Below are 21029 nucleotides of genomic sequence, written 5' to 3'. Positions count from 1 at the left end.
TTCTGCATGTGAGGTCTCATTTCCCTTATCAAAAACAATTAACATTCTATTCATCAAGTGCATCGGCTGCTCAAGGGGCTGCTTCTTCCCTATTCTTTACTGTCTTTGAAATGCTATTCAGTAGAGGTGTTCTAAGTTTGTTTGGGGGAAAAAAATCATTTTTGAAAACAATGAGGGCGGAATTCTCTTTGAGACATGGGGAGTTATTATGGCAGCGTGACAAGAAGGTTTAGAAAACCGGCGTCAGATGCCGCAACCTTGCATGTTTTGACACCAGTCTCTGGATTATGTTAAATCCTGTTTGCTTTTCTTTTCAAGGTGTGTTTGCGCTAGCCAAATGCTACAAGAGTAAAACAAATCTGCATTTTGAAGCCGTGCTGAAATTAACATCAACACAGGCTTCAATTAGCATATCACACGCTGAGATACCTCTTCATTTGCATGGCGGTTTGACACCCAGTAGGTATGTTTGATTGTTATCAGAAACATGCAAAACACCTGATTGTCAGGAAGTTACTGTGACCTACTGTCGTATTTGAGGTACAGTAGGTGTCAATTTGTGCTTCAGAAATTTCTGCAAAATTACATGTAATGTGTCACATTAAATGCTGGGGTTAGTAAAAGTATTGCAGCAGACACCTACTGCGTGTCGCAGGTTCTCACTTTGTTATTAAAGGATGTTAATGGGCTGTCTGTTTATGTGCTGCTGCACTTTAGGCGCACTTTCAAAAAGGCAGCAGCTGCTTTGTGGCAGGTTTAGAGCGGGCCAGCCTAAATGGAACACAGAACTGACAGCTCGTAGTTTGCCGACAGAAAAAACAGAGAAGTTTTGCTTTGTATTTGATTGTGTAAGCCTCTTTGTGGCTCAAGGTGTGATTTAGGCACTGGCTGCACTCTCTCAGCCTGATCCCATTCACCGTACCACGAGCATACAACTTGGAGTGAGGGGGACTACACCATGACAAAGATGGCTCACTGTCTCCTAATACAGTTTGTACACTTAAAGCTGGGACTTAAACTGATCCCATTATTTGTATGATGTTTGTTCCACAGAAATCCTTAGACATGAGAAAGCAATTTGGTTATGATTTCGTTTGAGTGGCAGAGATATCAATTAGCTAACAGGATCTTTCCTTTAGAATTGTCAGTCATTGCCAGGATCAGTACACAAAGAGGACATTAAGCCAAAATGTCAACACTAAAATAAGCCAAAAGCCAAAGTCAAACATTTGAAGTTCAAAATATGTAAGCATGGAAGTACAGAAAGCATGTGTCTCAGACCGCACAACCAGAAGAGAGTTTTGTCTGACTTACTCTTGTAAGGAAAAAGAAACAAGATGAGCTGAGATTGAAGCCTGAACTCACCATATCTGGAAAACATTCATATAGTCATCACGTCTGTGAGGCAGCACATCAAAGTGCACCAAGCTCACAATACTTTGGAACTTTGAAACTGCTGCATCTACAAGGTAGTGAGATCCTGCAAACTAACAAGAGTTTAAGTGTGAAGCTGCCTTAACATACTTTTCCTGATAAATTGTTCGGTTTCCTTACAAATCATTCTTTTAATATTTTTAAAGGTCAGACAAATTCTACTACACACAGCCATCCTTTATATTATAGCCACAGTAATATCAGAAGTCACATGGCAACCACACAGCATCATAGATAGCCACTTCATTAAAAGAGTAAGGTATAAAATGCCATAGCCAAGACATCACCAAAACTATTAAGAAAAATCAAATGCTAAATAATAATTGATTGTACAGAAGAAATTGTCTGACTGCTTGCTAAATACTAAGAGTTCTAATTTATCCTGGCCTTCATAAAGCAGAAGAATAACCAAGCTAAGCGAGTTCTTTGGGTTGAATCTGTCGCTTTCATCAGGGATACAGTGTGGGGAGGAGTGCTCATGTATCTCAGACCTTTGCTTTTTGCAGTGAATGTAAATCATTTTGCTTCAGCTGGCCTTGTCCAGTGGATATTTCAAACGGCTCTGTAGCCGTTTAGAGAACGTGTGGACATAGTGAGTGTGAGCGTCCACATGGCATGAATCTTGTTTTAAGATTCTCCTTGTGAAACAAGGCTCGGTGTCACCTTCTTACCAGATTGTGCGTCTCTCTCACAGAGCCAGATGTCATGGATCACTGAGGAATGGACCATGGTTTGTATTCAAGTTGTTAAAGGAAAGAAGTACTATCAAACTTCAAACAGAAAATGTAACATTTAGCTTTTTCAAATATATTTTTGTCTTCACTGTTTGGTTACTATTTGATGATGATACCATCACTCTGCCATTTTAGACTTTTCAATGGAGCAATGGCTGCATTGGTCAGCATGTGAAGTCATGGCAGCCATCTTGTTATTTGGCCAAAACGCATTACAAACGTTTTGTCAAACCGTAGCTCTTCACTGAGGGAAGAAAATAGCTTCTTCAAGAAATTTTTGGTTTTGAATTTTTGTAAGAGCCATTTTGTTTATGCCGGTGTTCAGCATTGCTTAGTGTTGAAGTGTTTGACGGTAGACTATACAGTAAAGCAGATATGTAAAACAGTCATTACTGATAGCTTAGTGTGGCTCACCTCCAAGCTAACAAGAACATGGAACACTCAAGCTCAGCGGTTATCAACCTTTTTGACCTGGGGACCCAGTTTTATGTATTTTTGTTCAGTGATGACCCTTTTACCAGCCATTTTAATGTAAAAGTTGCCAACATTTTCCCTTTAATGGCAGATATTAACAAATACAAGTAAATGCATATTCATCATATTAATACAGAGTACATAACAGATGAAATGAGCATGGTACTCCTCCAAACATACCTTGACACACAGGAGTTTAATATTGAGTCAAATTTAGTGTCCATTTGTCTTTCTAATGGGTAACCTGGGCTTGTGCGGTTTTTGCAAGTTTGTCGATCTTGGAAGTAAGAGAAGAGGGTACAGAGAAGAAAACGCTTAAGTGTGCTGGAGGCTGACCCATCTAGAATTTCGGTGTACTTATGTATTGCACAAGGGAAGACGAGCTGTTCTGCAATTTTGAGCGCTTACATATAGCTGACAGTTCAATTCGCAATGAGATGATGCCCCAAGTGCCTCTTGGCCTGTTGTACAAACACACACTACAGTAGAATGTTTTTGCGAAGAATCAAGATTTTCATTTTTGCTTTTTAAAATTTGTATGATGTGCTTTGTTTCCAAATGTCTTTATAGCTGAAGGCTTCATGTTTTTGTACTACATCGCAGATGACACCCAACAGCCACTACTCGCCACGCTTCACAGTAAAAGTACATCTAATCTGCGTTGTTTGTATTACTCTTGTTTGGTTCAGGTTTTTAGGATGAATCTTGTGAGGTTTATATGGAAGTGAAAAGTGTGGAGTAGGTAACGCTATGAGGCATTTCAGGAACGTGTCTGTGTTCACTGGCTTTCTTGATGAAACGTGCAGTGCATCTCAGGTTCTCATCTGCTTGTAACTGGACTTCTGTCAGTCGGTTCAATTTTCCAGTATGCAGGAACAAAAATCCCTTGGACCAGGTGCAGCAGTAAACTCTGCAAGCACTAGTCTCCACTTACATTAACACAGTAGCTAGTCTAATTGTTAATGTGTTTATTTTATTTTTTTAATTTAACTTAGGCGGAAGACCCATTTAAGGTATCCAGCAATTCACTCTCGGGCCAAAGGTTTAGAAGCGCTGCTCTAGCTTATATCTGGCCATAACTAGTGACACAGACTCAGTGTTTTGATTGTGATTGTCACTTCTGATACTAAAACACATAACCGACACTTTATTTGGCATGTTTTAAATATTGAATGTATTGCTAGGAACATAATAGAGTACAACATAGACATATTATACTAGTGTGAAGCTAAAACATCTTACAGAAGCAGCCATCTGTAAGAAGTTTCTTTTTTTCTTTTGGAAATGCAGTATTAAAAAAACAAATTTGTTTGGATTGTGAAATGTCTTGTGTCACATGGCATGCTAAATGCCATCTCAGTACTCTAGAAACTTTAAACAAACACAGCTACACTTATACATTATGAAGTTCAGGTTAAACTAAGATCACAGATATTTATGAAGTTGCACATAGGTTTGAAACTTTGGAAAAGCCTTGTTTTAATTTAAAACCAGATGATGTAAAGGAAGTATGGACAGAGTTGAAGTGATGCAGTGAGTGGAGACCAGGAGTGGATGGTTGTTCCCTGTGTTGACCCAGAAATGACAGGTTGCGCTGTAGTCCATCTGATAAGAGTGTTTCTACTTTTCACTACTAAGCTCTCCTTTTATAACTGATACTCTGAAGTATTTTCATCAGTCTGCTCATTTGTTGACTCACTTACTCAGTTTGGGGTTTTGTAGATATGGTGCTTGTCCCTGACACGAACCAAAGCAGCTGAGCGTGTCATTCTATGGCAGGGCACACACACAGATAGACACCCTCACTAACCTATACTGGGCCAGTGCAGGCTAAATAGAAAAGCATATACAAACATGGGCCGCACATTGAAATATTCAGCCGACTTACTTTTGTTTTTTTTATGTTTAGGTTATGTTTTTATTCCAGAGTTAGCCACTTTACTAAATATTTTAAGTGCACCTTTATATGTTAAATATCCATAGGTGAAAATTATAAACACTTGGTGGCTCTGTGGTAAGAAACTTTATCGTTTGCACCTATGCGCGACTTGTAAATTGGCTGCTATTAATAGGAAAAACCTTTTTGAAAAAAATTCTAATCTTGTATAAAAAGTTGTGCACCGCATATCTCATTTTGTTCTACATTTGCCAAATTTACCGGAAAAAGAAAAACACATTATTGGATAGGTAGCTTTTTACAGCACATTTTTGTTAAGCAGTTTCAGTCTATGAATGAATGCATGAGTCTGTAATGATATGTAAAATCCAGAGTAAAAGGCTGCAAAAATAAAAGCAGTAAATTAAATGTTACCTTTACATTTACACCACCCTCAAACTGAGGTCATGGAGACTTGAGGGTTTGAATTGATGTAGCCTATGCTCCAGTTAGATTTGTGTATTTTATTTATATTGTGAAATGTAATTTTTAGACAAACTGGACAGACAATATGTTTTTTTCTGTCGGTAACTGCTGAACTGAACAGCCTTCTCATGACAGGTTACAGGTTACATATATTTCATATTATACCTTTTATAACATCATAAGGTTATTTTCACTGAGCACAAAAATACAGTTCAAGTTAGTAGGATGACAAGCTAATTACATGAATAAATGTTGGTGTTTAATGAATGTAGAGAAAAATTAGCAATGTCCAACAAAAACTACAGGTTTAACCAATCTAAAGTGCAGTAGATCTATGAAGGCTTCTATGAATAATTTTAATTTTATACATGGTCAAACCTCATCACATAAGGAGTGACACAGGGAAAGAGCCACATAGTTAAAGGAGCTTTTGGCAAGACTTGCAAAAAGACAAGATGATCTTAGATGTCTGACAAGTTTATATGGGCCAAGCGGTGGCCAGTTTGGAGTTTACTGCATTATGTGGCAGGTGCAGCATTCAGTGAGCATTCAAAGTTAATGGCATTAAGAATAATGAGCACTTGTGACACAGCAGATAATTTTGTAGGAACGTGTATGCCAGTAGCTGCTGCATTTGGACGTGCCTCTTCACTGACTACAGCTTAACACTAATTAACATTAGGGACTTGTTAAGTGAGCCTGGCAGCTGGAGCATGAAGATATTCTTCTGGTCCCATGGCAGTCCCATCAAGAGTACACTATATGCTACTTTTGTTTAAAATATTATCTGGTGTCTGATAGCTTTAAATTAAAAGGGAGATGAGATGCGTACTAATCTTTTTATTTCATATATTTCATGATATTGTCTGATGATTTTCATTTATTGTGCCATGATAAAGATAGCAGTACTCTAGACACATATTTGGTATCTTATTTTATATTTAGTATAATTTGAAATACCTTTCATATGTCCCTAAAGTAACAAAACTAGCAATTTTATGTATGCTTCATTTTGAAGATTATACCTAAATGATTCCCTCTTGACACACAGTACTACAGGACCCTGCGCTGAAATAAGAAGAATTAAAATCGAATGGATGGATTTCTCATATTTTTCTGTTAGTTAAAAATGAAACCTGAGACTATGCTGTTTAATTTTATATGACAGTTAAAGCAGTTTTTAATTCTCCAGAAGAGTTATTATGAACAGCAGAACAAATGAGATGAAATGAACAAGCCATCATGTTTATTGTATTGGCTCATGAGTTTGTCAGATCTTGGATTATCCAGTATATCCCAGGGCTGTATGCTCACAAATACGCATGGTATCGCTGCTGCAAGTGGCAGAGGCATTTTTTATTTAAACATAGCATCATTTGATCTAAAAGAAAAGTATAGCTGGGTGTCATCTACATTAGAGTGGAAATGAATGTCATCTAAAGACAGTACTCAGTGGAAGTTATTAGAGTTGAAAATAGTAAAGGTATGGGTAGTGATCCCTGTGGAGCATCATATTTAACTAGTGATGGAGAACGGTCAACTGAAATCTGTTTGATAAATATGAACAAGTGTCTGAGAGCCCAGACTGGAATGTCTCAAATTGTGCTGTGTAAGGTGAGACTGAAGCTGTGAGCTGACTACTTTTTCAAATATTTTAGAAAGAAATTGTAAGATTGAAAGAGACCTTTGTGCCATACAGTAACGAACTGCTGTTGATGATGATGTTGATTATTATTATTATTATACTAAGAATAGTTACCACTAGAACATTGAGTTTTTCATTTGTTTTTGTGGCCTATGTCTAAGGGAGAAGTAGTATGTTTCATTTTAGGAATTCAAGTTATGATTTCCTGTTCTTTTATCAAGTGAAAATGATTAAAATATGTACAGGGCATGAGAGGGTTTACCCATGTAATATTTAGCTGCAAGATGATGCTGTAATCTGAGCTCATATTGTCATTAAAGAATTTCACTGCACCGCTAGTGTTTGTAAATATTTTGCATTGCAGTTTAGAATTGCCATTTGTTAGATTAGCAACTGTTCTAAATAGTACATGACAATTATGTCTGTTGTAATCTGTGAGTCTAGAAATGAGTGGGCTGTATATAGAGAGCGTTTTCAGTCATTTTAATCTGTCTGTCCGTGCAGTTTGGATGACCTGTAGTTCTGCTCAGGTTTTTGACATTCTAATATGTGACCACAACTACTTATTAAACCAGTGTGTCTATATGCTTCAGTCACGTTTTGTTTTAAGGGTGTCTACTGTACCCAAAGTCTCAGTTTAATCTGTAATTGTACTGCTAACGGCAAAAACAAATCAAATATAATTAAGTAGGGATCAAAAATAATGTATTTGAGTAATATTTAAGTTCTTTATCTCAACTGTCTAAGTACAGTAATGATTAGATGTAATGTGATTAACAGGTAAGTAAAACATTGTCTAAGTGTCATTTTTGCACATTTATGTGGATATTAAAAACCTCCATAAACACTACATGATCATAATTTGTAGTTAAATCAGATTACAGGCTACCAAATTCAGTCATTAACAACGAATGCGGCCCTGTGAATTGTAAATTAGCACTACAATTGTGACGGAATCTGTTTTAATATTTAATGAGTGCCTTAAAGAGTTTGCAAAATCACTTACATTTGTAGAAACAGTTTGCAGTTCATCAGACAGAATTATCCCAGGGCCACTTCCTCAGCCAGGAATGTAAAACCATTTGGCGCCGCATTAGCAAAGGAAACGTCTAATTCACTAAGAGAGTTTTCAGTAAGAACACAAATCTGATTTTTTTTTTAATTAATATACTATTGTTTATAAAAACACCTTTATTTCCAAAAGAGTAAATGTTTAGCAAACAGAATTTTAAAATGCAAAGACATTTTAAACTGTTATTACACTTTTTGTTTAGATTTGATTTAAGTTAGTAATACAGGTACCCTCTAATGTAGATCTAATTATTTTCTTATTCTCTGGTTATTAATTGAATTAAATGTTGTTTCAGGTCTGTTTATAAAATTCCACACAACAGGGATTCTGGGTAGCCATTACAGAATAACAGGTGGGATTAAAAAAAAAATGCAGGCTATAATGTAAAGGATACGTTTAGTATTTTCCATATCTCTTTAAACTTACCAAATACATACACTTTGAAGCAGCAAAGATTTCCATTTAAGATAATATGCATTCCACATTTATGAGACATCCTTGTGATAATAAAAAGTAACTAGAACTCGTTGTTGGGATTAAGGCAACCCCAACAAGACCCCAGCATCAAACTATATTCTACTTATTGCTGTAGTTTTGCTTCTGTAATTCTATTTTTTCAACATTTATGTTCTGCCTTGACTTGTAATAACAGACTCACATCACATGATTATGTTTTTTCTCTAAACAACCCATTATCCATCCATCCATTTTCCAACCCGCTGAATCCGAACACAGGGTCACGGGGGTCTGCTGGAGCCAATCCCAGCCAACACAGGGCACAAGGTAGGACCCAATCCTGGGCAGGGTGCCAACCCACCACAGGACTATATTTATGTATTCTCAAGACATTGATTAATGCCTGATAAGATTTTTGGCTGGACATATTCTACAAGTTTTAAGACTTGTTTTTATTCATCTATGGATGTGTGTAACATTCCAGTAGTAAAACTACCATCCATCGATGTGTATATGCTGTGTGCACCACTATTAAAGAAAAATTAATGCGGCGTTATATCAGACTTCCGACTGTAGCGGAGACCAATGAAATTGTATACCGCAATTCCTTGGTGCATCTTGTGCCACAGATTTACCGTGTGCTGGATGGCATGCATGTGCCTATTCTTCCCCCGACGAAAGGCTACCGCGATTACTTTAATCGCAAAGGGTGGCCATCTATTGTTCTCCAGGCCCTTGTTGACGACAGGTGCATGATACGTGACATTTGCGTTGGCACTCCTGGAAGTGCCCATGATGCAGCTGTTTTTGCAGCATCAGATCTGTACAGGTGAGCCTACCTTTCAAAATCCCTTCTCAATGCGATAACAACTGAATTAGTACTGTAACCTGCTTCCCTTAAGGTTTTTAATTAAGACTGAAATTTGAATTAATACAAAATAACGACGTTTAATCAAAAAGAAAACTAAAGTTAATATTAATGAGAGAATTTCTCATATATGCTAAAACATCTGCCATTTAATAATAAGAAAAAAATGTTTAGATAATGAAACACATAATGAAATAAATGACCTTTGCGGTTTTTGTATTATTTTGTATTATTTAGACATCCTGAGAGACACCCCCAGGCTACAGTTGATGTGGAGGGAGTTCAGGTACCCCTTTTAGTAGCAGGAGACCCAGCCTATCCGCTACTGCATTGGCTCATCACGAGAAATAACGAGTCTCTTCATCAGACCATGCGAACTGCTCTGCCATTCTCGTTTTGATTGCACGTGATGAAAATGTATCATGTGACACATTTATTTGCGTTAAAGCCCTTTTTTTCCTGACAAAAAGTGTTTCCAATGTAGTTTTTGCGACATCTGAAGTATCGATATGGAATTTATGCGCTGAAGTTAAACGGAAAAATATTATGTCAACATGTACAACATTTTATCGATAATTAGCATTTCCATCAGCTATATCGGTAAAAAAAATTTGAAGCGCTAAATATTTTTTCGCAAAAACTCCTTGGATGGAAACCTGGTTACTGTGTGTTTTTAGTATCTTCAGAAATTCTGCTCTTGCTGGGGAGTTCAGCTGGCTGGCTGCGAGGTTTTCACTGCAGGAAGGACAACTGACTTTGCTCCACTGTGTTTTGTCTTCTGCTTTTTACACCAACTGCATTTTATTTTATTTTATTTTTTTCACTCTACCTGGATTGGTTTTCTGCTCCTACCGAGTTATCAGATAATCTACTCTGCTGCGGCTAAACATTCAGTATCCTCGTGTACACATGGGACGCTCCTGTGCTTCCCCTTGTGACACTGGCAGTAGCCAGTCTTAGATGAAGCAGTTCATCATCTGATTGCACTTCACGTTCTCTCACCAGGGCAGTTTAGATTTGACAGTTCACCTAGACAGTGTTTGTTTTCAGACAATGAGAGAAGAAACGAAAATCCCTGGTAAAATTATGTGTGTTTATATATACTTATGTTTAAAATTGCATGTTTCAATAGCTCTTTCCTGGAAAACAAAAAACAACTAAGTTTAGAACTTTGAACAGGGTTGATCTCGGAAATCTAAATCCATAAATATTTAATTGAACAATAAGTGAAGAGCAAATCTAATTTAAAGAGCAGGGATTGAACAGCAGGCCCCAAAGTATGTTTCTTGTATGAAGTGAAACACATCAGTAAAGTGAAGTGCTTAGAATTCTCCAAGATAGGAGTAGCTGCTATCATGTACATTTTAGCCTTACTGAAATAATTAGGTACTTGTAAATGAAGGGTCCTTCAGGGACCAAGTAGATTTGCTGCTACATTCAAGGTGTATATTCTAGCCAAATGAAACTCCTCCTATTGAATGCTTTCATTTCATTGTCTTTAAATTATTAATGAAACCTCCAGCTTATAGTAATACATTAAAATAGAGAACTTTGAATTATTGAGCAATGTGAATAAATGAATGTTTACCACTGCTAGCGTATTCTTTGTGATGATGTGCTGGCGGATAATAAAGTCACCTGTGAGGCCTGTAAAATTAGTTCAGCAGTGATCGAGCCTGGCAGACGCAAGTGCTCCGTAATGCCCAAACCGCATCCAACAAAGATTTAGTTGTACTGTAGAACCTGCGCGTCACTTGATTCGACAATTAAAATGGGTAATGTTGACCAATTGATTCATCAGCACCTTCCTTAGGTCAGAATATAATTATTTTTGAGACTTAATCATGTATGAAATGTTACAGGACAGATGGAGGGAACTATACCTAAGACCACTTGTAAGGTGTAGAAAGATTTGGCAAATTACAGGAAATAACACTTAAAACCTTCATGTTATGTGATGTTGTAGATGTGTAGGACCAAACAGCAAAAGAAATGATCTTCCTTATACAAACATTTGTGTAAGAGATATTGCTGTACACTTCCTTAAGCACTTCTAATAGGTCCTTCAGAAGAAACTCACCTTGTTCGTTTTGTGTCTCAAAGTACTGGATATCTCATGGGTTTTCTAATCCTTCCTGTACCGTATCACTTTCATTTTCCAGCAAGGAAAGATAAAGTAACGTAACTGCAATACAAATTAAATTTCAAATATAAATATGAAAAATGTGCTTTTGTCATGTCTGTTTATGGTGCACTTTCTGAGGGGTTTACTGTATTCACCTGTGCAGTGTGTGGCCTTCTTTTCTGCAAAGTTTGAATTTTTGTCCAGTTTTTACGTTTTTGTTTTGTCCATATAATGAATTCCAGCCTCCTTACTGCTTTACTTCTGTGATTTTTTTGCATTGTTTATTGCATCCATTCATTAAACCCACAAACTGTGACTTTTTTTCTCTATTACCAAATGGTGTTTTTAATGTATACTCTTTATAGAAGTGATGTGTCATAGCTTGAGATATGGTATAAAGGAGTAACTTTACCTTTCTTAACTTCTTGTTAATCTTTTCTCCCCTAAAAACAAACTGCATTTTCAACTGACCAACATATTACCCAAAATCCAATGCTGTATGCCAGTATTTAGTAAGATGAGATATGGATCTGTATGTGAAATGCAAACCGCGTAATCTACAAAGATACATGTGTAGTCAAAACTGACATGCAAGTAAAACAGTTTATTAAAATAATAATGTCAGCAAACGTTCTACAGCTACAATACATTTGTGTAGATGTTAATGTGGAGAGGTTATCAGAATATGGAAGATAACAGTTCATACAGAATAGAGCATCACCTGAAGAAAGGAGAAAATCCGACAGATAATTTATTTGATACACATACTGTGCTGCAGAGTTTCCCCAACCACACCTCACCCTTAACCATTCACAAAACCCGTGGCCCTGTTTATTAGTATCACCTAGTGTCACCTCTGTCTGGAACATCAATTGATCTCACAATGTTCTATGGATGATGCTACCAACCCCTTTATTCTAATGGAATAACTGCACAAGGCTATGCTCTGGGAAAAGACTGACATGCATCTCCAACCTGCCGAGTACCCTGTAAAGCAGCAAACCATTTTGAGGCTGTGTTGTCAAATCAGTGAAACAATTAGGTTTACATGTTCAAATTAAAAATGCGTATTTGAATACATTCAAACTTAGGTTAATGATTCTAGGCGTTACAGGAACTTTTGTACATTCATTTTTTTTTTTTATAAATGTTTATTATGGTAAAGCGGCCACAGCAAGAACAAACCCCAACAGTAAAGCAAATTCCTAGCAGCACTCGGGCAACTGTCATTTAAATATATACATTTAATTTAAAGGGTCTTCAAAGTCCAGAACATCTGCACCCTATAAAAGAAGGGATCAGCGCCACCATCATGTCTTCAGTCATAGTTTTTGACAACGGGTGCCCAACACCTTAAACCACTCAGCCTGTTGGGCATGGAAGCACTACCCTCATTCTGTCCCTCTCAGCTCTTTCAGCGGAGGTGCCCTGGGCCCATTCCTCTCAGCCATCCTTGTAGCAGCAATATGTTCACAGCACAGGACACAAGCTGAGTGCTACAAACGGGAACCATGCAACATTGTCATAAGGGTTTCATGGTTTGCATATACGCGATGAGGAAAGGAAAAAAAAGCTAAAAATAAAATTGATGACGTAGCGAAACACCGCGCTAACACCTGTGGCTCACAAGGATTTAATCTCATTTTCGCGGCTACTTTTATGGCTCGCTGTTCTGACAGTGATCAGGAGGAATCTGGATCAGTTAGTAAGACTGTGTCAGGGTGGGAGGCCGGCAGGTCGAAGGCAGACTTGTTTTATTATTTTGGAGGTGACCACGGCAAGGTGCCGTTTATATCATGGCATTCACAATAAAAAGCAGTCAGGCACCACTGGAGTTGCCTGGAAAAGAAGCGGGGTTGTCACAGTATCAAGGCAGGGTCTGTACAATCTGTCTATTGTTTTTTTTTTTTCCTTCAAAGATGCAGCAATATTTTAATAAAAGATGTCCAAAATATTTCCACTTACACCTTATTCAACATTTGAGGTTCCCAGGTTTAAGAATAAACGGGACAGAATTAGATACTTTTAAATCATCACGAAAGTATTTAGAAAAACTGCTTCATGTATTCTTGTGGACCAAAGTCTAGAGCAGTGGGATAGAAAAATGAAAACAAAGCCACATTGTGAAGGGGTCTGGCTTTAAGTTTTACTAATAAAAATAACACGCTCTGCATTCATATTCCAAAAACCTGATCATGGCAGTGAAGTGCAAAATCAGATCTTTGAAATACTGCAGCTCTGCATATTGCATATGGAGTAATGAGTGCAGGTACAACAAACAGCTGTTCTTTTACAACTGAATGTCTGCTTTTGCCTTTGAATAAGACCTTTTTTTTTTAAAATAAATAAATTTGAATTATATTTGAATAGTTGACATATGTGTATGTAAACTGCTGATCTCTCACACCTCAAAAAACAAACATACCATGCAGGAGGTATGTGAGGAGGCTGATGAAATATATTACACATTCAGCATCTGTTTATTTATAATTGATATTTTTTACAATGAGCTTTTTAAAAGAGTAATCCTCTAACATGTAAATAATCACACACTGTAATTCACATTAGAGTTCTGCTCTTTTTATTTGTACCTAAGTTCAGGTGTACTAGCCATCCCTGCATCATTTGCATTTCAAAGCAGTCATTTGGTGTAATTTGCAAATGATTTCTGCTTTTTTGCTGAAAAATTTGGAATTTTGATCATATCTTACTGCTAATATGCTTTGTAATTTATTACAAAAAAAACATATCATTAAGGCTGAGTTACATTTATGCATTTGCATAAAAAATAAAACAAGACTAGAAAACAGAGTCACTGTACTTTAAAACGAGTCTTTGAAATGTCACCCCAGCAGCTACCAGCACATTTTTCCTGCAGTAACGTCACAGAAAGGTGGTCACCAACTGCCCAGCGTAACGCTGATGAAGGGGCTGGTAACCTGTGAAAACGCAACATAACCTTCTCAAACCTGCTTAATCCATTTCAGCGTAGGAGGGCATTACAGGCTATACGAGCAGCAGCAGGGGCAAGGCAGGAAACGGCCCAGGGCAGGGAACCAGTCCATTGTGGGGCCCACTCACACACACATACACATATTAAAGTTAGCAGTTAACCCAAACCTGTACGTAATCCCACAGTAGTGCTGGGCGGTATGACCAAAATTCTATATCACAGTATTTTTCTAAATTATCCCGGTTTTACGGTATTTTTTTCCATGCATGAGTGGATGTTAACCACATTTTCCACTTCAATTCCTGCAGTAGACTGGCTAAGAATAACCTATTCCACTGTCATGCGAATTGTACATTGTACAAAAAAACATTTTAATGTGCACACAAGTGTTAATATAGGTTTGCATGGCCTCATAAAGTGATAGTTTTCAAGTGGGTGGCACTAATGAAGAGAAGGAATCACATTGCATGACAGTTGCAGTCAAAATTTAGAATCTTTTTATTGAACAAATTTTGCAAACAACTTAAACTAAAATTTTGACAACATATTTTCAACCATCCAAAGAGGCATTAAGACTTAGTAAAATATCCAGAGGTGCTTGTCAAAAGTTGTATTGCACTGAACATGTCTTAGAAAAGGAATAAATAGTATTTTTTGTAAACCAACTACACTTTGTTAATATTAATAATCTCTGTCCACTGACACGTTAAAGTGGCTTTTTAAACAACTTTACCATCATTAAACTGCATAATATTTAAACTAATAAATAATAACAATTGTGGTGTATGGCCGGCCGTTCATCTCAGCCAATACCCCCAAGCCGCCAGGTGGAGCACTCCCTGCAGTATGGAGGTCCCCGGAAGACCAGCAGGGCATCATGGACATTGGAGTTTTTATACATATACGCTGGATACCATGGGGACCACTAGTTGACGCTGCAGGGAGGAACGATGGGTATTTGCCTTACGTCCCGGAAGTACATCCGAATGACGTGCTTCCGGGGTGAAGAAAAGGACTTGTACCTGACCCGGAAGTGATAAAGAATCATATGGACTGGGGATTGGGAACACTTCCGGGTCAGGGAATATAAAAGGACTGTTGCAGCTCCCAGATGGCGAGCTGAGCTGGGTGGTAGGAGGGCAACGCGTCTGGGAGTGGTGGATTGATTTATTGTGATTATCATTGTGTTTAATGAGTATTGTGGAGGAGAGGGTGCTTTGTGCACTGTTGTGTATAAATAAAGTAAACATTTGGACTTTTATCTGGTGTCTGGCGTATTGAAGAGGGGTTCAAGGGAGCGATACTGCCCCCTATCTGTCACACAATAAAATAAATAATAGTGCAACTTCCAGTAATAATACTATTACTTCAAGACTTCAAGCCCAGGTGCATTACACAGTATTCACCAAATAAAAGTAAAATAAAATAAAACAACTTGGTGATGACATCTTTACCAAATGAAGCATCATTAAGGCAAACTGCATTAATATGGACCTTGCTTCAAGCTAAGCTACAATATATACATAAATAATAAAACTGCAACATGCATTTATAATGCTGTTTGTGGTATAGCCCTATATTAGGGCCACGGTGAAGAAAAAAAAAGTATATGTCGAGATTAAAGTCGACATTTCCACTTTATACTCATAGTTTATTTTATAATTAAAGTAGAATGTTGTAAACTAAACTTCATCCTTAACACAAAGCATTTAATGTGCTACATAACTTATGACGGGGTTTGAGAAAATCTAGTAAATTAAATATTCATTTTACTATGAAGTTTAGTTTACAATGTTCTACTTTAATGACAAATTACGAGAATAAAGTCAACATGTCGACTTTAATCTTGACATAAACGGTGAGAATCAAGTCAACATGTCGTCACACTATTACACAGCACCCAGGTACATTACACAGTATTGAAAAAAAATAAAACAAGTACAGCTTGGCTTGCAGTATTATCCAGTAGTATAGAAACAATATTCACAGATTTGAACATAATGGTCCACATCCGACCTTTTAAAAGTATCTCCGGGCAACAGACGTGACTACTTTTTTTTCAGCAAAAGTTCTGTGTCATCATGTTCAACTTTATCGTCTGCTACGGCTTCAGTTTCGGAATGTTCTCTGTCCATTTTCACCGTGCAACACCTCCACTAACACATGTACTCCGTTGTATGTGCTTAGCGGTGTAGCAGTGGAAAAAGGTCCCCTCTTAAACAGTTTCCCGCTGCGCTACGTTCTGAACGCTGTTTAGACAATTTAAACCGGTGTTGCGGTATAAGAAAAATCCGTATCATAACAAAAATAAAAAATGGTTTTCGGTATGAACTAGTATACCACCCAGCACTATCCCACAGTGACACAGGCAGCTTGAGCAAACGCCGTAAGGGCAACATCCAAGCAGGGTATTTGAATCTGCCACACACCAGGCCACCATGCCAACTGACAAACAATAGGGACAGCTTTAGTTTGCTTATTTATAGTAACAAAAAAATTGAAGCAGCCCATCTTTAGGGGCCTTTGAAGAGGCACCCCAGTCTACACTCCAGAGGGTGACGTAAACATTAGGCAAGTTGCATTACTGAATATTTAGTGTTAATGAAAGGAGAGACGTTGGGGGCGTGCGCTGATGGCATGTTGCTACACCCACCACATGACGGACCACCTGGAATGGGAGCTGAGGGCAGTAGGTGACACCTCAGCACCACACTGAACAGTGTGTGTTTTTTTTTAATGGTGTCCGGAGTGCCAGTCCTTCCCTCAACTCCCAGGTTTTCCCAGTAAGTTGGAGGACCTGCTTGCAGGCTGGATGCAGATTGACGTCATACCCGGGATGAAGCAATTGTAGGTTAAGGGCTCAGCAGAGCAGAGGCACTTCTGGCGTTTATGGGATTCGAACCGGCAACCTTCCAATAGCCGGCGCAGATCCCTAGCCTCCAAGCCACCAGTACACTCTTTAATGAAAGATCTCTGCAGAATGATAAATATGTTCTTGCATAGTTCATATATGTTTTATGAAAAAGGTAGCTTTAAATATAATTTCTACCATATTTTACACATATTATTTGAATCAAGAATTGGATTTCTCTACCTCCTTTTCCCGAAGCCCTGGTTAACTGATCATGTTTTTATAAATATTTCAAAATTTTCTGTGAGTTTAATGAAGTGAGAATGCATGTTTGTGATCTAATGGCAGTCACAGTAAGTCCAGTCTTGTAGTAAAAGGAGGAAGGTCTAATGAGGAAAGTCACCAGTGCTGATTTTGCTTGGCATGAAAACCAGTTTACTACCCGAGTTCTTCTTTGAAGCCTTTCACCAACCACAGCAGACTGACTACCATTTTCAAGTGTACTGTTATGTTTTGGATCCTCCTGTTAATGTGCAGAATTAGTACTCAGCAAAACATTTAGGAAGAAGAAAACAAACTTTTGGTGCCCATTGCATCAACCTCATGCACCCCAGTGTAAGAGGCAATCAGCTGCAGTGCTTAGATTGCCACAAAGCAGACAGAACTAATGAGCATTGCCTCGGGCAAGCCAGCTAAGGGCATCAGTAGTGACAGAAGGAGAAAAGCAGCCAGAAAAACACAATGGAGGTCCATAATCAGCCCGACAACAAAGCTGAGACAGGTTAATGAGACCACAGTGGCCAATGTAGGAGATGTGGTGAGATGAACTCTAATTAAAGTGAATCGCGGCAAAGAGCGGTTAGTCATTATGCTTTCACTGCTAATGAAATCAAAGAAAGTTTCAACTTTAAAGCACATTGTCTTGTCACAGTGAGGAATGAATATGCTCTTTTAAGGAAGATTAACCTGCTCTTTGTCAGTCTGAACAGAGTATAGTTACACTCATACTAACATGTAGTGGGCAAAGTTTTATGAGCCTTGGTGGGGCAATTGATTTGTCATAAACAGAACCCCCTCAACTTTAAGGATATGGCTTCAGTTTATTATAGCCAGTGCAGTAGTGGGTCCGTGCCTTTCTTCCAGTTGACCTCAAGGGGATTATTCCTGGAGATTTGTTGAGATTGTCCATGGGACTGTGTAAAATACTCATCCATCACTGCAGGCCCCTGGTCAAGAAATGACACTGCAGTAAATATCTCCTGCAGCTGCCTTTTAATGTACAAGCTGTTTTTTGGTCAGAATTTTCAGCTTGCCCATAAAACACATTGTCATGTGCGACTGCTTCTTCTCCAAAGTCATTACTGATGGGATGATAGAACATCTTTTACAGAATAACTGAAAAACTTTAAATGTCACGTCAAGTTTGTCAGCGCTGTTTTTCAAGCCCTGTTCAAGGTTACATGAATATGGAGTTTCCTTTTGTTTAAAAAAGAAAAAAAAAAAAAGGAGAATGGGATTTGTTTCTTAACGAACATCCAATGTCACTGAGCCTTGTAAAAGAGAGAGAAACAAATACAACTGATTTGAGCCTTGGCCATTTAATGACAATTCACTGTGTGGAATAGAGCAAGAACACTGTCACTTATTACTGAACTAATGGAGGGAAATGGATCAGGGCAGAAAGAAAATAGATTTTCTTTTAAAATTAAACAGTGGCACATGTCATCTGTGTTGTTCACAATTCCTCCTAGACTAACCAAGGTGAAGATGTACGACTGTCTGCAACACTAAGCGCCATCCCACTTGTCTCGCTTAACATGCAAATATGAAATGTAAATCAGTCCATTAAAGATGCATTGCCTACATGGGTACCTTTTTTCCCTGAGGCAGAATTTGCTCAGAAGAAGTCTGACTTCAAAACAGGCCACTTTTGGGTTCTTATGTTTCCATTTAATTATTTTAGCAGTCTCTCTGTTCTGTTTGCGTTCCTTATGATTGACACCGGTTTTTTTGGACCTGCCCGTCCACCTCCTTTGGTCTAATGATAGCTCTGCTTTAAGTGACCCAGACTCAAAGCACCTCGCCTCCCCTTGTTATGTACTTGATAAAAGAATTCTCAGCTCCCCCCCACCAAGCTGACTGTCTCTCCTTTTCTTTCTTTCTTTTTTTTTCCCTTTCTTTCCAACTGCAGAAAACCTGAAGGCACCTTTGGAAAGGTCACGTTCTCGGCAGAATATCAATTTTAACTCGACAAGAGCACCAGTCGCCAAGGAGCTTAATTATGAAACAGAGCCTCATTCATCCACCACACGGAGCAAAGTGTCTGGAAAGCAGCGAGAGCCGCACGCGGGTCCGAGCAACCGGGACAAGGAGAGCGAGCTGGCCGGCTGTCCAGCAAAAGGCGAGAGCGACGTGGAGGCACTCCTGGCCAGGCTGCGCGCCTTATAGACAACGGAACCCAAAACAGATAAAAGAGCCCAAGCTCTTGCAATTTTTTAAACACACAGCATCATTACACAGTGATTTCTCTAACAAGCTGAAATGTTATATCACATACCGACTCACAATTAACCTTTATTTGAAGATCCTTAACCTTTTTCAGCTTCTGACATTTTGTTCAATAACATTTAAAGGCTAGGAGCTGAAGAGAAATTAATAGGGTACGTTATGATTTGGTGTGCTGTATTGTTCTCGGGGTCGAGATGGCACCACATCACTGCAAGTCTTATTGCGGTGGTCAGAGTTTTTGTTTTCTTTGCGTCGGTGGGAGTAGATGCTAATAACACCTCCAAACTTGAGAGACATTTGAACACCGGCACAACCTGTTAGCCTGTCAGATATTTTCATCTCTGCTCAGGTAACTTGTTAAGAGTTTAAAAGCATGTCCTGAAATTTTAAGTCTTCTTTTAGCCACAGGGACCACCACTTGTAAACCAAGTGTTAATTTAAAAGTTGGGGGTATGTTAAGTATCTTACTGTAGAAAAGCAAATTGCAATGTACAAGCAGGAAAATAGTGGGCTGTTCTCTAATGGCCTGATGTCCTTTAATGGACTTGTAACGTGCTTAAATGAATTTTACAGCAGTGTTGATATGTGTTTTTTCTTATTAGTAAGAGTCATTTAAATTTTATATTGGAGTTTAGTGTATTTATTCTGCAAGTATCCTTTTTGCACAAGCACACTCGCACACCAAAGTATTGTAGACTATGCTGATTGTATATACGCCGGCAATTCCAAAATGCACATGTGGTTTCTATATACACTCAAAAGACAGGCATTTACTGTAACTGGTCCTACAAATTCCCTCTTGGTAATGTTTTCTGTTCATTATTTTTCGCTCTTCTTTTCTGCAAGTAATCCTGCCACAATTGTTAGTGCTTCAGCGGAGCTAAATGTTGCATGCCATTAACATCCAAAGTAACTTTTTTGTTTCATTATCTCCATATGATTGAACATGTAATTGCGGTAAGCAGATTCATCTTGCAAATTGAAACTTCTCCCCAGCTGGATTCCAATAAATGTATGTTGCGGTAGGTTGTAGAATTGGATTAAACCACACAGAGGGAATTTTCACAGTTAATTTTAATAATCGTATATTCTCTCCGGCACTACAAGTGTAATAATCTATTCACAAAATGCAATAATTAGAAGAAAATCAGACAAGAGAAGAGGTAAACTGGCACCACCCGCCCTCTCCCCATTCTTAAATACGTCCCCACCTCCTCCCTAATTTCTGTGTCTTAATTATTGTCAATTTTTTGGATCAAAAAAATAAACAGACTGCATGGAAAACAATCTCATTTGTCGCAGCTATCGTCATTTGTGCAGTAAAAGGGAAGCCCACATGACTGTTTACTTGTTTTGGTAAGGAAGCTCTTATTGGGGGCAGCATTAATTGGATTTCTTTTGGTCATTAATATCATCTTGTTTCATTAGGCACAAAAAGATTCAGCTGGCAACCAGAACACCGCTAATATGAGCCTGATTATAGGCACTGCTACAAATTGCTTTATTTATGCAATAAAGAAAAGGTACCTGCAATCACTGGGGTTTAT

The 21029-nt window shown here is 38.2% G+C and overlaps 1 protein-coding gene across 2 annotated transcripts in view; it reads left to right on the top strand.

The window, feature by feature from the left end:
- Positions 1-20769, top strand: part of LOC120523740 (protein diaphanous homolog 3-like) — a 933584-nt gene extending 912815 nt beyond the window's left edge. For both annotated transcript variants that reach the window (XM_039745314.1, XM_039745313.1), the window contains one exon: positions 19166-20769. In XM_039745314.1, the coding sequence (XP_039601248.1) occupies positions 19166-19422 (257 nt within the window). In that variant the 3' untranslated portion in view covers positions 19423-20769. The remainder of the gene's footprint in view (positions 1-19165) is intronic.
- Positions 20770-21029: the final 260 nt, after the last annotated feature.

The sequence above is a fragment of the Polypterus senegalus genome, chromosome 2 (genome assembly GCF_016835505.1).
Source record: "Polypterus senegalus isolate Bchr_013 chromosome 2, ASM1683550v1, whole genome shotgun sequence".
In the NCBI taxonomy this organism is placed as follows: Eukaryota; Metazoa; Chordata; class Cladistia; order Polypteriformes; family Polypteridae; genus Polypterus; species Polypterus senegalus.
The sequence above is the reverse complement of the archived record's forward strand: the minus strand, read 5'-3'. Positions and strand labels throughout refer to the sequence as shown.